This window comes from Balaenoptera physalus, assembly GCF_965194825.1.
Source record: "Balaenoptera physalus genome assembly, chromosome: 18".
NCBI lineage: Eukaryota > Metazoa > Chordata > Mammalia > Artiodactyla > Balaenopteridae > Balaenoptera > Balaenoptera physalus.
This window is the reverse complement of record NC_138899.1, coordinates 2,055,782-2,073,363: the sequence shown is the minus strand read 5'-3', so window position 1 is coordinate 2,073,363 and position 17,582 is coordinate 2,055,782. Positions and strand designations below refer to the sequence as shown.

The 17,582-nt window shown below is 46.5% G+C and overlaps 1 protein-coding gene and 1 long non-coding RNA gene across 22 annotated transcripts in view; one reads left to right on the top strand and one right to left on the bottom strand.

The window, feature by feature from the left end:
- ARHGEF7 (Rho guanine nucleotide exchange factor 7) overlaps positions 1–17,582 on the top strand; it is a 129,811-nt gene that overhangs the window by 17,228 nt on the left and 95,001 nt on the right. For 20 of the 21 annotated variants that reach the window (XR_014256103.1, XM_082434935.1, XM_082434916.1 and 17 more), the window contains exon 2: positions 11,576–11,662. Coding sequence is in view for 19 of the 21 variants with exons in the window: in XM_082434935.1 (XP_082291061.1) it covers positions 11,576–11,662 (87 nt within the window). In the remaining 2 variants the exon portion in view is untranslated. Of the gene's footprint in view, positions 1–11,311; positions 11,394–11,575; positions 11,663–17,582 lie in introns of those variants that run through there. The other variant, XM_082434930.1, reaches the window with a different exon arrangement.
- LOC309647523 overlaps positions 943–17,582 on the bottom strand; it is a 269,604-nt gene continuing 252,964 nt past the window's right edge. Inside the window, exon 2 of the long non-coding RNA XR_014256141.1 lies at positions 943–4,455. This is a non-coding gene — a long non-coding RNA (uncharacterized lncRNA). The remainder of the gene's footprint in view (positions 4,456–17,582) is intronic.

The window sequence follows — 17,582 nt, the reverse complement described above, 5'->3', positions numbered from 1 at the left end:
GGAACAGCAGAGGCCACTGTGAGTTGGGGGAGAGTAGCAGCTGGCTGATGAGGTCAAGGAGGGAACGAGGGAACAGACCGTGCAGGGCCTGCTCAGCCATCATAAGGACTGACTTTAAAAAAAACTGAGTAGACTTTATTTGCAGTTTTAGGTTTCCATAAAATTTAGCAGAAAGTACACAGAATTTCCATCCACCCCTCTCCACTTTCCCCTATTATTAACGTCTTGTGCTAGTGTGGGACACCTGTTACAGCTGATGAAGCAGTAACGATACATTATTAAGTAAAGTCCATAATGTACGTTAGGGTTCACTCTGTGCTGTGCAGTCCGTGGGTTTGGACATGACATGTATCCATCATCACAGTGTCACACAGGATGCTTTCACTGCCCTAAAAATTCTCTGTGCTCTGCCTGTTCATCCTGCCCTCTCCCCTGGTCCCTGGCAACCATTGATCTTTTTACTGTTGCCATAGTTTTACTTTTTCCAGGATGTCATATTGTTGGAATCGTACAGTGCGTAGCCTTTTCAGATTGGCTTCTTTCACTTAGTAACATGCACTGAAGTCTCCTCCATGCCTTTTTGTGGCTCATTTTCTTTTATTGCTGAATGATCTTCCATCTTCTGAATCCACCACAGTCTATTTATTCATTCCCCTACTGAAGGGCATCTTGATTACTTCCAGCTTTTGGCAATTATAAATAAAGCTGCTATAAACATCTGTATTCAGGTTTTTGCGTGGACACGTTTTCAACTCATTTGGGTAAAGCAAATTTACCCAAGCAGCAAGATTTTTGGACCTTATGGTAAGAGGATGTTTAGTTTTATAAGAAAGTCTCTTCCACGGTGTGGACCAGTGTGTATTCCCATCAGCAGCAGATGAGAGTTCCTGTTGCTCCACGTCCTCGCCAGCACTGGGTGCTGTCAGTGTTGAATTTGTGTCATTCTTTTTTTTTTTTTTTAAGGATTTTTTTTTTTTTGATGTGGACCATTTTTAAAGTCTTTATTGAATTTGTTACAATATTGCTTCTGTTTTATGTTTTGGTTTTTTGGCCGCGGGGCATGTGGGCTCTTAGCTCCCCGACCAGGGATTAAACCCACACCCCTTGCACTGGAAGGTGAAGCCTTAACCACTGGACCACAGGGAAGTCCAGATCTGTGTCATTCTAATGGGTGTGCGGCAGTGTCTCACTGTTCTTTTAATTTGCATTTCCCTGATGACATATGATATGGATCTTTTCATATGTTTAGTTGCCTTGCCATCTGTATATCTTCTTTGGTAAGGAGACTGTTCAGGTCTTTTGCCCATTTTTACATTGGGCTGTCTGGTTTCTTACTGTTGAGTTTTAGTAGTTCTTTGTATGTTTTAGATACAAGTCCGTGATTGGCTGTGTGTTTTGCAAATGCAGTGCTTTCGTCCAGTCTGTGTCTTACCTTTTATTCTCTTAAAGGATTTTGGCTTTTACTCTGAGTGAAATGGGGGGCTTTTGAGGGTTTTGAGCAGAGGAGTGATGTGACAGGCAAATTATAAATGTGCAGGGAGATGTTCCAGCTATAGTAGTATGGAAGAAATAGAATCCCTGAGTATGCATTGGCCGCCTTATCTTTAACTAATGAAGGTCAGTTTTTCTAAGTGATCATTTGAAAATGTAGTTTTGAACTACATACTGCTCCACATCTTACTCACAGCTACGGCCCTATTTCAGCGGGTACTCTGCAGGTGCTTAAGAGCTCCGGGAGATAACGAGCTTTTTATCACCTTTTTATTACTCACCCTTAATACGAAGTCTCGGCTGGCTGCTTTCATGCGAGAGGCTTTTACAGCACGAGCGTTCCAAGCTGTGGTTGCCTGCTTCCCCTGCCATTCCCTCTGGGGACGGTCCTGGCTGCGATTTACAGAGAGGCACACTTGCCAGTGCGCGTCCTCAGCTGTTTCCTCTCCCCTTATGCATGTTCCTTCCTCTGGTGAAGGCTCCCTTTCACTTCCCAGCCTCTCTCCAGAGTCAGCCAGCCCTCTCTGCGCGTCTTCAAACCTCCCACATGCTAACGTGTGGGTGAAAACAGAACTTTCTCCAAGGTGGTCAGTGTCCCGTCTTCTGGCCCAGAGGCTTTAACTTGCCTTAAACGCAGCTTCTCGGGCTGTTTAGAAATGAAAGACGGGTTCTTTAGCCGGGAGGGCTGGGCGGGCACGAGGCAGGGCGCTGCTCCAAAGCTCCCACTGCTGCCCCTGGCTTCACTGTGTGGGAAAGGGTGGAGCGTGCACAGCGAGGTAAACCAATGGGGTGGCAGGCCGCACAGGCCCCGCGCAGACATCTGAGGACACAGGTGTCATCGGTGCAATCCCAGCAGTGGCTGCGGGGACAGGACTTGACATTCTACCTTGAGGTATCTCGGTCAAAGGTAGGAGGTTGGGTTGTCCGTGAGGCAAAGAGCAGACCCGTGAGACCTGCGGCCACCAGTGCCCCATGCTCCTGGGGGGCGGGGCTCCTCTCCTGGGGGTATTCTCGCCCCTACCTGCTGCACTGACACTGCAGAGGTACATGGCACCCTCCCATTGGAGACTACGAGCCTCTCTACAGGCTTTTCCACCAGTGGACACAGGCAAAGACATCGGTAGCCATTCTGAAATGTGCTCAGGAGGAGAGGAGATGGATGTCAAAGGACCAGAAACACTGCAGAAATTGAGCTTAAGAAGAAAGTAAGCAGTGGCTCAGATTTACAAAATACGTTTTCGTTGGGCTGAAAGCATGAGAATGAGAGGAAAAAAGCGATGATTATTCCATATGAACAGGCGAAACTTCAGTTAAGAAAAATCTCTGATTACAAGGCCCAATCTGAGTTGTCTTAGGACTTCGTACTCCTGTTTCCCTGTATCAAGAGCCTTCAGAGGTGTGAGAAATGGCGTCTGCTTAAGGAAGGCGCGAGACACGAGTGACGGCCTGGCCCGCGCACCTCTGCGTCCCAGGTGTCTGGATCACAGCCACCACAGGGCACGTGCTGTTTTCAAGATTGCTCTCATTTGACGATTACTACACACCTGCCTGTTTTGATCTAACATTACTGGGAGAGCAAAACACAAATGCAGTGGAGAAATTTAACCTAGGTAGTCTGGTGAAAGTTTATGCCCACATTTAAAAAAATCCATTTTTGGCATTGGTATCAATTTGGGACTGGCGCTACCATCTCTGAAGGACTTACAGTGTGCTTTTGGAGCTCGTGGGAACCGAGCCTCGGGGGACACCCGAGCTAAGTTAAGCCACGCTGTCTTGCTGGCCTGCCTGCCCCTGACATCCCCCATGTCTGGGATGGCTGAACTTAGTGCATTCATATTTCTGATCACCCTTTGTGGCTTGCCTAGCTCCACGCTAATGGATGACATCTTTATTTTTCCCCAGACGACCGTAGCATCCATACAGGAGCTGGGCTTTGGGATATACTGAAGAAGGGAAGCCAAAGAAAAATGTACTTTATTAAAAGCTTAAATGTTTTCCAGTAAACTACTTGTAACCCCAGGCCACACACTTTGGGAGCTAATTTACTACCTGGTATTTAGCTGCCAAGTCCTTGAGCTCTCTGCTGGATGCTTCACTGTTTTCCATGGATTTGGAGGAGGAGCCCCGTAGCCTCCAAGTGAGCTCTGCAGACCTCTGCCTTCACTCCCCTGAAACTCTCTGGCTGCAGAGTGAGCAGAGAGCTATGGACAAGTGTGATCCCCGATCAGGAGACAGCTGCACTCTAGTTAGAATAAAGCAATGGCTACCAGGTCATTACATTCAGTGCTAATTGGACTTTTAGGTGGTGAATTTAGGATTTTAAGCATAGCGTTGCATATTGGCATGGCGTGGTGGAGATCTGCCTCCCAAGGACCCCAACACACTGACAGCTGGGCTCTCCAAAGAGGACTGTTTTCTAATGGGGAGGCACCTTGACCTGCGAGAACGTTAGATTGTTCTTTTAAAAAATGTATTTATTTAATACTTTCATGTGGTACAAAATTCAAAGGGTACCAGAAAGTAGAGAGTGCAAAGCAAGTTTCCCTTCTCCCCTCTGTCCTCCGAGCCCCAGGTCCTCTCCCTGGAGGCAGCCCCTGTTATCCGGCATGTGCTTCCAGAGACAGGGCATGCATTTCTTTTATTTATTTATTTAAAAAAATTTTTTTTTCTTTTAATTAATTAATTATTTTATTTTTGGCTGCATTGGGTCTTCGTTTCTGTGCGAGGGCTTTTTCGACTTGCGGCGTGCGGGGGCCACTCTTCATCGCGGCGCGCGGGCCTCTCAGTGTTGCGGCGTCTCCCGTTGCAGAGCACAAGCTCCAGACATGCAGGCTCAGCAGCTCTGTCTCACGGGCCCAGTTGCTCCGCGGCATGTGGGATCCTCCCAGACCAGGGCTCGAACCCGTGTCCCCTGCATTGGCAGGCAGACTCCCAACCACTGCGCCACCAGGGAAGCCCCCATTTCTTTTATTATTTTTAAGATTTATTTTATTATATTTTAATTTTGGGTGCGTTGGGTCTTTGTTGCTGCACGCGGGCTTTCTCTAGTTGCGGCGAGCGGGGGCTACTCTTCGTTGCGGTGCGCGGGCTTCTCATTGTGGTGGCTTCTCCTGTTATGGAGCACGGGCTCTAGGCGTGTGGGCTTCAGTAGTTGTGGCGCACGGGCTTAGTTGCTCCGTGGCATGTGGGATCTTCCCGGACCAGGAATCGAACCCGTGTCCCCTGCATTGGCAGGCGGATTCTTAACCACTGTGCCACCAGGGAAGTCCCAGGCCATGCATTTCTGAACACCCAGGCACATCTTCTTCTTGCTTTTTTTCTTTAAACACTAAGGCAGCATGTCCTGCATACTGTTCCCCATGTTCCTTGTCCCACACCTACTGTAACCAGGAGGTTGTGACATATCAGTATATAAAGCTGACTCTTTGTAAATGCTGTGTGGTAGGCTGGTGGTCTGTTCTGTTGCAGGACCGTAATTGACCTAATCCTTTCCCTAAATTGTTTCTCATCTTTTGCTGTGACACTGTTTTCTGTTTTTAACCATACTACCAGGAAGCTCACTGGGTTAGGGTCCCAGCAGAAAACAGACGGCATGCTAAACAGAAATGGTTGAAGAGAGTTTAACAAAGAGACTATTTACAAAATGAGGGCAGGGATAAGGATATGGAGGCACCCTGGGAAGTCACCAGTTCAGGCCACCACTTCTGGGAACTAGGCTCCTGAGCAGCTGAGGGCTGGGACAAGCTGCAGTGGTTTTCTGTACTCTCCATCTTAAGTGTTGCAGTAACACTGAACCTATGTAATTCTTTGCTTCCTAGAACTGCCTATTCTTCCTCCTCAGTTTTGGAAACTAAAACTCTTAACTCCTTCAGACGTGGAGAGAAGGCAGCTCCTCCAGTTGGCACTTTATTTGGACTGAGGGTAGAGCTGGCTGTCCCCGGCGTGCAGTGGGTGGTAGAAAGGAGTTGAGAAGGCGGGAGCTGGGCATCTGCGGAGGTCTCTGAAGTCTGGCCTTAACATTGCCTTGTGATTTAGTTTGTAGCAAATTCTCAGAGTGTCAGACACACCCCTTGTCCAATATTGAGTACAAAAGCCATATTTCAAAGGAAAGTCACAATGGTTTGGGGGCTGTCTATGCCTCTGCCTGATTAAGAGTTTTTGGCGGGAAGGCCTGGAGTTTATTATCGTGGCAAGTTTGGGAGAGGATTTCTGGAAAGCGCATGGGGCAGCTGTTGGTCATCTGAGGCCAGAGCTCCTCTCTGAACACATCTGGAGATGCACTGAGCGGAGCTGGCCTTCAGGTTGTGAAGGCTCTGGTGACTGTAAATAAAGCTGCTGTGAACTTTCTTGAACATGGCTTTTTGTGGCCATATGTTTTCATCCCTCTTGGGTAAACACCTAGGGGAGGAATTGCTGGGGCTTAGGTATGTTTAACTTTGCAAGGAGCTGCCGGTTTCCCAAGCACACCACCTGACACTCCCACCGGTCACGCGTGGGAGCTCCAGTTGCTTCCCATCCTTGCCAACGCTCGATACTGTCAGCCTTTTCCATCTCACCGCTCTGGTGGGTGGGTAGTGTTATCTGTGCTTTTAATTTGCATTTCCCTGATGACTAATGATGCTCAACACTTTTTCATGTGCTCACTTACCATTCACACAGCTTCTTCAGCAAAATATGGTGGGGGGGGGAGCTTTTAAATATCTCCTTTTGTATCATCATCGCTCCAATGCATTTTTTTCCATTGCAGCTTCACCCATGATCTCAGTTGCCCTGATTATTCACCACTGTTGAAAACATGATGGACTTTTCAAGTGTCACACCCTTGACAATGCAGTCTCATCTGCCTCTTCACCCTTTCATCTCCAACTCGGTTGTCACCGTTTGGGGTGGCTAAGCCTCTGGCCTGCCCTGTCTGTGGCACCAGGGTCCTGAGCATACACCTGTGTGGCTGCACTCGCCACACTGTGAGCAGGTCTTCCTCACCGAGGGCAGGGGCTGTGCCCCCCCTTCTTTGCAGTCACAGTGCTCATCACACGATCTGGCAGGAGTCTAGGTCCAATATTGTTGAACCAATTTATTTTGCATCTGACCCTCCCAACAGCCCTGTTGACAAACACTGAATGTGTCAGGCTTAAACTGGGGATACAGGTGTAGACATAGAGGGGTCAAGTGGCCTGCTCGAGGTCAGTATGTGTGTTACAGTTAGGAACTACTTACTATAAAGTTTTGACTCTTTTACATTACAGTTCTCCAAACAGGTATGTTGCTTTAGGTGGAGTTCAGGATAGTTTTAAGGGAATCCATTTCCGTTTCTAGGTCCTCAGCTTGCATCCATGCTCAACTAAAACCAAGGAGCCAGAGCAGCTGTCTCTGAGCAAGGAGAGCATCACGCTGGTCCAACTGCCCCACCTCCCCTTTCACAATGGCCTTCTCCCACCTCACCCTTTGTTGTCTTCCCGAGGTGCACACTGCCAGGTGGAAGGCCTCCCAGCTGTCACAGAGGGTCCCGGTGCTGGGAGGGGAGTGACTCTGATGATTGCATGTTGCAGCTCAGGGTTGTACTTAGCTTTCACAGAAACTGAAGGAGACTCCCGTCAAGCTGTTGGCTGATGATTTTAAGTTTTTATTTATGACAGATTATATCTGGACTTCGGCTATGTAACTCAGAAGGCTTCAAAGAATCATCCTAACAAAACCCCTTCCATTTCCATGTGCTTATTTTTATGAACAAGGTTTCTCAGTTTTTGCATTAAAAAAACCCCAAGATAAGAGTAGAATTGGCGCTGCTCCATATCTCTTTCCAGCAGTAAGTGATGATTATCCGTGGGTAAATGAACTAATTAAAAAAAAACCCTATACATCTCATGAAGATATATATTTCCAAATAAAATTTGCATTTTATATTTAATAATTTTTATCAAGAACTGTAACATGTTTCCATCGTTTGTGAACTCACAGTAGCTGTGTTGACTCAATTCAGAAGAGAAGTCATAACAATTAGATCCTTATGGATCAATAATTTTAAACGTAGAGTCGATTCCATTATTTGTGGTAGTTACATTCTACAAGGGCACCATGACCACTGAATTAGCAACTACTGAACCATTGTTCATGGAGAAATACAGGGTTAGTTTCCTTTGAACCTCTGGTCACAACATCTGGTCAACCAGTCAATACATAATCTTGTTCTTAGGTGTATTCCTGTTTAAAGATAGCTTATTTAACATATACATATATTTACAAATAATTACATGCAGTATATCTTTATAATAAAACACCATCTCAATTACAGCATTACATAATGTAGTCTACCATAGTGTGACTGTTCTAATTTGGCTCTTCCATTCAGTCACATACACAGTACACATGTTCACTGCTCACATACACACGCAAATACACACTGTATATTGGATACTACAGCATAATGCAAGAAAGCAAGCCCCCCCAAAAGCATTAACCAAAGATTAAACATTTAAAATTTATGGAAACCACCTTACTGTTGATGGAGCCACGGGACACGTGATGGGGCAGTGCACGGTGGGGTTAAACCTCGTGACCTCGGCTTGCCGTACCGGAACAGAGGGAGAGTCAGGAAGGAAGATGTCAGGGAGGGTGGCCTGTGAGATCTGGCAGCTCTGCCTCAGGAGTCTGGTTTTCCCAGTTGGGTGACGGTGTCAGCAACTTGCCCTCCCAATCTGGCTTGAAAAACTGCTTCAGCCTCACCCGCTTGGCTTTTTGCCTCAAATCTTTAAGCGTTTCGGCATAAGGGATGAACGCGGTGGAGGTAAGGCGCTTAAATGTGAGACTGCGTTCGGGCACAGGGTCACACTTTTCCATGTCATTGAAAATTTTTTCCAAGGCAGAATTCCATTCTGCTATTTTGGCTGCTGTGAGAGGGATGATTCTTGGAGTCTCAGGCTGACTTTCACCATCCTCGTCATCACTAACTCCATTGCCTTGTTTTGCAATCTCGTCCAGGTCTTTGTTGGTGGGTTCTACTGCCGCTTCTGCCAAAATTTCCTCCACATCGCCTTCCTTCATGTCACTGAAACCTTCTCCACTTATCTGTTGTGCAATATGCATTATGTTTTTGACACTGCTTGTTATATTTTCTGTAACACCTTCAAAACCTTCAAAAATTTTAACACAGTCTGGCCAAACATTTCCCCAACAATTGTTGATAGTAGCCTGCTTGACGCTGTCCCAGGCTGTGCTGATATAATCAATAACATTGCGTATGGTGACTGACTTCCAGTAGTCCATCATGGTGGTCTCCTCATTGGCACTGAGAGCCTCAAAAGCCTTGCTATAAAGCTCCCTGGTGTAGTGTGCCTTGAAAGCTTTTATCACGCCCTGACTGAGGGGTTGGATAAGAGATGCTGTGTTTGGGGGTATGAAGAGAACTTCTATGTCGGGGTGGGCATTTTCGAGTTCTTCACGGCAATGAACTGGGGCATTATCCAAAATTAATAAAACCCTGAAGGCAAGGTTTTTGCCATGGAGATAACGTTCAGCTTCTGGGATGAAGCAGTTGTGGAACCAATCCCAGAATATTTTGGACGCCATCCATGCTTTTTTGTTCCATCTCCAGTGGACTGGCATACGGTTCAAGTTTTTCCCTCTAAGTGCTTGTGGGTTTTGTGCTCTGTGTACCATAAGGGGTTTGCACTTAAAGTCACCCTTGGCGTTTGCACATAATAGCAAGGTTGCACAGTCTTTGAATGATTTAAAGCCAGGAGTTTTGGAGGCCATTTGCATTACATAGGTTCGTTTGCCAACATTCTTGTAAAATAAGCCAGTTTCATCAGCATTGAAAACCTGCTCTTCCATGTAACCCTTTTCATATATAATGCTTAGCAGGTATTTTTTAAATTCTTCTGCAGCCTCCTGATCCGTAGAACCTACCTTGCCTGCAAGTTTAACATTTTTCATGTGGTATCGCCTTTTGAATCGTGCAAGCCAGCCTGCACTAGCTGAGAAGGGTTTAACATTTTCTTGACCCTGGGTAACATGACCGTAAATTTCTTTGGCTTTCAGCCTCACAACAACGCTGTCCACTACACTCTTTTTATTGCTTGTCATCTCATGAATCCACAAATTTAGTTGCTTTTCCATCTTTTCCATAGCTCCATCACGCACTATAGAGGTTACTTTAGCACTTTCCGGAGCGGCTTCACGTACAGATCTGCGAATATCCTCTTCCTTTTTCTGGATGTACCGTATTGTTGACTCATTAACATTGAATTCTCTGCCAACAGCGCTATAACTCAGGCCTGAGTGAAGCTTATCTAACACACGTATTTTCTCTGTAAGGCACATTACAACCTTCTTGCGCTTAGGAATGCCAGACAGTGCTTTAGCACTACGCTTGGGGGCCATTTAAAACAGTGCAATCACCAAGAAAAAGCAAAAAAAAAAAAAAAAAAAAAAAAGTGAAAAATGTGGCACCAGTGGAGTGAAAAGGACATTTGCTTACATTATGAGCTACAAGAAGATGGCAGAGCATGGCCTTGTTCAAATTCAGCTGGGAACGTGTGCATAAGGCAGTTCAAATTTTTTGCTGCTTTGCACATGTCTATAAATGACTGAGAAAGTGCCGCAAATACGGATTTTGGGGTTACACATAAATTTTATCGAGTAGGCGAATTTGCAAATACAGAATCCGTGAATGAGGATTGACTGTATTTGTATGCAAAAACAGTGTGAGGGAGGAGTAAAATGGACTAGAAGGCAGCTTTGGTTTTGCTGTTCTACTCTCAAGTTCCACTGAAAAAAACAAATCTGTTCAGTATTTGGAGGGAAATATGCTGGCACTTCTAAGAATTTTTAAACTGTAGAGTAAAAAAAGTGTCACTTCCTCCCTCTTGGCACTGCTCAACACCCTGGTTTTCTTTTGTAGTTTTAGAAGACCTGACCACTTTGCAATGAAACTGCAGTACTCCTGAGAGAGGCCTGATAGAATGTCGTGATTTCCCCCTAGAGGACAGAAGGACAAAAATGTCTTGAACGTCCCCAAATGCTAGAATTCTGCATGATACTTTAGTGTAAAAAGTCTTCACATGCCATTCAGAACAACGACAAAAAGCTCTTCCGAGATCTCAGGCTTCTCCCTTGATTGTTCTGTGTAACTGGTGCCGTCCCTGGTTTCCTTTGTTTCTTGCCCTGGGAGGCTGTCAGTAACTTCTTACACGTGTGGCCGTGGCCTTTACAGCCCTGCCTCGGACCAAGCACCAGACAGTCTGCAGGAGCCCTCGCTGCTCTTCACCTGTGATGGAGGCTGCATTCGCCACAATCTCTCCCCAGCTGACTTTTCGCTGACGAGTGACCGGCTATTTTGGTCAATCACTGATGAAGCACATGGTCTATACGTAGTAAAAGAAAACACTGCACTTTAATCCCAACCGGCATAATTTACGTCGCTAATTGTTTTAAGTCATCGTATTAAAATTCCAGCTCCACTCTCCCTGAGCCGGGGGCGGGTTAGAACTGAGAAAACAACAGGTTCTCCACAGCCCCTTCGTGGTTGCTTCAAGCGGCGGAGGCCAAGCTTTCCCGGGTCCCTCTGGGCGGGGCGGGCTGCGCCTGCGAGGCCGCTTCGGAGGGCGAGCGCCGGGTGCGGGGATGGGGAGTCCGCGCGTGAGCCGGGCCAGGCAGGCCGCGTCCGAGGGCGAGCGCCAGGTGCGGGGAGGAGAAGTCCGCGCGTGGGCCGCGCCAGGTGGGCCGCGTCGGAGGGCCAGCACCAGCTGCCGAGGGAGGAGGCCGCGCCCTCACGGCGGAGGACCGGAAAAGGTCGCGGGCGGGGCCTGCTGGGGCGCGGTCTGAAGACGTCACTTCCGGCGCCGCTCCACTTCCTGGTGAGGGAAGGGGGCTGAGATTGGTGCAGCCCGGAGGAAGGAAAAAGGGTGAGGAGAGGCGGTGGCCGAGCGGGCGGGCGCTGGGGGCGGCCGGGCTAGCTCCGGGCCGCCGGGGCAGCCCGCCCTGGTGGCTCGCGCGGCCGGCACGCCCGCCGGGGCCGCGTCGCGTCCCCCTCGGGGCGCATCCGCGGCCTGCCCGCGGCGCTCAGCGCCTGTGCTCTGTGTTGCAGGTCTACCCGGAGCCCCGGAGCGAGGGCGAGTGCCTGAGCAACATCCGCGAGTTCCTGCGAGGCTGCGGGGCGTCCCTGCGCCTGGAGGTGAGTGGCGGGGGCGCCGGGGCCGGCTGGGCGCTGGGGCGCGAGGCGGGCGGGCGTGGTAACGGCCCGCAGCGACGGCGCCCGGGGCCCGGCTCGCGGGTCCCCCAGGGGCGACTACGGGCTCAGGGCAGGGAGGAGCCCCACATTTTGCCCGCTGCAATGGGGAAAAGTGGTTCCAGTAGCTCGTGGTGCAGGTGACAACACGTTTTCGACAGCCGTTTGTTGGGCAGGGGCGCTTTCTGACTCCTTGGTACTTGCCTTAGCTTTAACTCTGCCCTAGGAATTCTCGGGGGACCCGCATCCAGGTCTGGGTCAGCCGTCAGAACCCTAAGCAGGTGATCAGGCGGAGCCAGGAGAAATAAAATGGGCCCCCAGTCCTCCAAGTGTCACTCCCTTTAGCTGGTTTTTACTCTGATAATTGATGTTTAGGTTAGGGACATGTTAATCTATGTCTTGGGGCGTGGGTGTCATTTCCATGTTGCTTAGGATTTTGTCACTGTGCTAAATACAGTCTTTCAGTAGCAGCTCTCTGGAAATTTCTTTTTCATCTTATGTTACCATGTGTGATTTTTCTTAATCCTGGGGTAGGGCTTTAGATCAGAAATCTAGCTGCTTTTTTATTTGGAAATTACAGACTAATGAGGTTCTAGTCAGTTGGGGGTTTAAATCTTGCCTTTTCTACCTGCGGCTTTACCACTCTCTGCCTTTGTTTCCTTATCTGAGTACTGAGATGAATTATACCAGGCTCCTAGGTAACAGTATATGAAAGCATCTCCAACAGAACCATAGCAGTTTCCCATCCTAAAAGAACAGTCTCTTAGGTTTCTTGGGAAATAAATGTAGAAGTCATCAAATCTGTGAGGAAGGCTATATGGAAAGCTTACCTCTTGGTTGAAGTTTGATACAGAGTAAATTACTGTCTTTGTAAGTATGATTGGAAACACTAAGTTGGTAGCATTTGATGTCTGTGAGGAAATCATGTACAGGTAAGTGAAAATGCTCAGAGGAGAGTCCAAAGTGGAGATGGTTGCTGTTTAGGCGTGGGAGAGACATTGTTTCAGAAAGGTCTTTTCCTCTGCTGGGTGGGCTTTGTCCTTTTATCGTTGAGTTTCCCTGTTAGGCTGTGATAATAAATGCTTGTAACAGTTTTTGCTTATTTTGACCTTTGTTGAGGAATTTTATTATCCCCTTCAAACTATTGAGTTTTGTTTCTCATTAGACTAAATTTGAAACTGACTTTGCACATTGATTATAATCTGACACTTAAGTGTAGGATTTTTCTAAGAAGGTATTGTTTTAAAGAAAGTTGAAGGTAAAAAAACGCAAAACATCTCATCCTTAGTTTTCCAAAGGTTGCTGTTGAAATTTTATATAGCTGCTATTTTTTAAAATTGAGTTTATTTAAAGATGTTCTAGAAGAGACTTTGTTCACTAACACATCCTAAGCATCTAGAACAGTGCTTGGCATATAGCAGCCCTTCAGTAAATATTTGTGATTGACTGATGACCTGGCAGTTGTAGTTGGTAGTAAAGGTTTCCTTTTATATAAAAAAATCAAGTATGACTTATTTTGTGCTATTTAAATATCTCTTCCAATAAATTTACAATAGAGGCAAGTTTAGTTAACATTCTTTCAAGCTCAGTTATAAGGTAAACTTTAAAACTTTCAATGAAATCAGAGGTAATAATTTAAAAAAGCACGTCGGAAAGCTCATACATTGGTTAGCCACTGTGAAAAAGGAGCTCTGTACGGTATGGACTCAACTTGGGCTTCCAGACTTGTAATCTGTGATGTGAAGGGACAGGCCTGTTCGCTGAAAGACAGCCTCACACATGGAACACAGTGTGGCGGGTGGTTTCCCAGTGTTTTTAAAGAAAAATACATGGAAAGGGAGTGAGGAGAGAAGGACTTTGCTCTTTTGAAACACTTTGTAGCTCTACACACTTCATTTTCACAAAATGCTGGAAGACAAGAGACTGACAGGAAAGCTTTTTTTTTTTTTAATATTTATTTATTTATTTATCTTTGGCTGCATTGGGTCTTCGTTGCTGTGCGCGGGCTTTCTCTAGTTGCAGCGAGTGGGGGCTACTGTTCGTTGCAGTGTATGGGCTTCTCATTGCGGTGGCTTCTCTTGTTGCAGAGCACGGGCTCTGGGCTTGCGGGCTCCAGTAGTTGTGGCACACGGGCTCAGTAGTTGTGGTGCACGGGCTTAGTTGCTCCGTGGCATGTGGGATCTTCCCGGACCAGGGCTTGAACCCGTGTTTCCTGCATTGGCAGGAGGATTCCTAACCACTGCGCCACCAGGGAAGCCCCCGACAGGAAAGCTTTTGAAATTACAAACATGAAACTCAAAATTGATAGCTTGAATTCTAGATTAGCTTTTGTTCTATATAAGTGTCAAGGTAGCTTTTTCCAGGGCTTAGTTTAGACTGCATTGTGTTTGTAACAGACTGCCTGTCTTTGGTATATGTATTTTTTTGTCTACCACCATTATAAACTGTCTTAAGGGGACTTCCCTGGTGGCGCAGTGGTTAAAATCTGCCTGCCAGTGCAGGGGACACGGGTTCGAGCCCTGGTCCGGGAAGATCCCACATGCCACGGAGCAGCTAAGCCTGTGCGCCACAACTACTGAGCCTGTGCTCTAGAGCCCGTGCTCCGCAACGAGAAGCCACCGCAATGAGAAGCCCGTGCACTGCAACGAAGAGTAGCCCCCGCTCGCCGCAGCTAGAGAAAGCCCGCGCACAGCAACAAAGACCCAATGCAGCCGAAAATAAATAGATAAATAAATAAATTTATTTAAAAAAAACTGTCTTAAGATTTCTTAAAGGAAGAGAGGAACTGAACATCATAATTACTTTATCAGTTATTTTAATGCATACACACCTTAACTCGCTGTGGAAAATCAAGTATTATTCCCCTAATGAGTTGTTCTGATTATGAAAGGCATTTTAATTTTAAAGGAATATTGTACAGTTTGTATTTATTGTTAAACTTTGAGAAGCAATTTAGGTTTTAAGTTGGAAAACATTTTTAAATTTGGAAAATTTAAAAAAACTTAAAAATTGGAAAACTGTGTTTAGGAAAACAGCACATATAACTTGGATGATCTTTTCATCTTTCATATAATGTTTGCTTCCCAGCAAGCATCTTGTTTGACTTTTTTGTTTCCTTAAATAGTATGGAATTTGATAAGAATTTAGGTTTTTTCTCATGTTCCTAATGGTGTAATAAGGATGTAAGATGACCGTGTTTAGGACTATGTATGTCTCGATAAATAAAGTTGGAACTTATCTGGAAAGTTAAGTTTACTGATACAAGGAGCCAGGCACCGTGATTCTCTCCAGCTTGGGAATATTGTGTTTGGAAACCCTCGTTTGCCTAGCACGTGTAGCAAGGACAGAACTTGTCCTGGACGTGCAGGCAACGTTGTGTGTGAGAGAGAAAGTTGCTCATGCTGACCAAGTCTTGTCTTTGTATAGTTTTCCAGAGTTTCCATCTGACCCCTGATTTCAGTTCTCAATAGCGTGCTGTTTTTGGTTATTTGTAACACTTTCTAAAGGACTGCCACGTGTTGTCTTAGTTTGCTCCTTCATCTTTTGAGTTATTACAGTCCTTGTTTTACAGGAAGGAGACGCAGCCTAACTCATCAGTTCTCACTGTTAACTGCGTGAACGTTAGCCACAGGGCTGCTGTTGGGCTTTTTAAGGAATACTGATGTGTGGACCCATCTCCAGAGGTTGTGCGCTCAGCAGGTCCTGGGGAGCGGGGGTGGATGTGAGAGTCTCTGTGCTGGAAGTAAGCAGAAAGGCCAGCCGGGGCCGTGCAGCCCGCTGAGGGGGCTGGTGGTGTGGAGCTGGGGCGCGGAGCTGGTGTTTGGCCCTGAGTGAGGGGCTTTTCCACTGCTGCAGGCAGCCTTGCTTCTGGACCCTTCCTGGAGAAGCGGGTGGTGTCCGGTTTGGGATGCAGCATTACTCACTTTATACTAATCTGTGTGATTAGGTAAATCGTCAACAGTTGCGAACTAATGTATGTCTGTAATGACCACAGGTAAGCCGGAACAGGCAGATCTATGTAAGGGAAATAATGCTGTAGTCGTTTATTAGTGCTTAAAACTGTGAAAGAAAACTGTTGCCTTGACCGTGAGACTGTTTAGGAGGAAATGTTCTGACTTTCACTCTATGAGACTGTTTTGGTGGCACTTTGGTGTTTGTTTTGCAGGGTGAATGGTGGACTTGTTCACATCACAGATGTGAGCCTTTGCTGACTTGGATGCCATCTTATTTTTTACCTGTTTTTAACAACTTTATATCTGTTAGCTGAGTCATTACTTTCTTAGGCCTCTCCACCTGTATCACCATCAGCAGCAGTTGGCCACTCCTCAGAGTAATTTTTCACAGAAAACCCAGTTTGTCTCACTTCCCAGGAGTTGTGTACGAGGTGCTGCGCAGCCACGAGCAGGTCGTGCTGGGGCGGACGCTGAACGGCCAGCTGGGCGTGCTCTCCCACTGCGGTCTGGACCTTTAGTAAAAGTGTCCTGTGTACTTGCAGGGCCTTGCTCACCTCCTGATAGTTGCCCACGAATATCAGCTTTCTGCTTCGGAGGGCTGGTGAGCACATTGGCCTGCAGCCCGCTGGGTTTCTGTCCCGCTCTGCCTCTTGCCAGCTCTGCCATCTGGAGAAGGGGCATCACCGCGATGCAGGCCCTTCGTATTTGTGGTAGGATTAAATGAATTAGCATATAACACTTAGAACAGTGCTTCACGTGTTTTAGGTGCTACATAGACAGTGGCTGTTACTGTTACCGTTTTCTTGTAGTTTGAACAACGTTGGTATGTATTTTTAAAAAACTTTACCCCATAATCCATATTCAGTTGTACAAAATTCAGGAAATGGAGAAATGTGAGAAGAAAATAATTATATAATGATGCCATCTAGAGATAACCAATGTGAAAATTAGTGTATATTTTTCAGTCTTTTCTCCCCTTTGCACATACGTAAATATGCTTTTAAAATATCCATGACATCATAGTATAAATGTTTTATAATATGCTTTAACTTAACCTAGGGACTGTTTTCTTGTGTTAAGTATTTGTCTAGTTATTTTTAATGGCCTCTTCGTCGTCTGTGGTGCTAATCCCCATTTTTGGGTGTAGAGGCTGTTTCTCAGTTTTCATTGTGGTGAACAGCGATCCGCGTGATGGCCATTTCTGTGCAGAATCCTTCATCTTTGATGATCTCTGAGGGAGAAATTCCCTGATAGGGCGGTGCATAGGTCAAAGGTAGGGCTTTTAAACATTCAAAGCACTATTGCCAAATTGTCTCCAGCGACATTTTTATCCTTTTACCTTGCCCGTAGCAGTGTGTGAGAGCACGCCTTTGCAGTCAGTCCTGTGACTGCCTGTATCAGTTGCTTCTCTTTCCCTCGGGAAATGGAAACCTCTTGGGGTAAACATTTTGGCTTTTCTTTCTTGTATCATCTGCAGTGCCCGCATTTCTGCGTAAATGGTAAACGAAAGCAGATGTGACGCACTCAAGGTTTCCTCCATTGGACTCGCAGAGGAGGACGTGAAAGGAGAGCTGCTAGACTAGGAAATCAAAGTTGAAAACTGTAGACGTTTGCAGTGCTCCTTCCAGCTTTCTGACAAGTAGCCTCTGGCTGTTCCGGGGTCGCTCTGTAAAGGGGGAACTCTGGCTGGAAGCACGGCTCGAGGCTGTGTGCAGAGGTGCCGATTTCCCTCTGTGTGAGTGATGAAGTTTTCATTTTCTGTCTTTAAAGTCGGGAGAGAAGGGAAAGGTATTAGGTGGGCTCCCCAGTGCTGTAATCAGCTAGGCTGATGGGCTGATGAGTTAGGGAAAGAAATCGCCTTACATCTTTCTAAAACGTTCGTCTTCTTTGTGTATTTCCGACGGACAAATTCT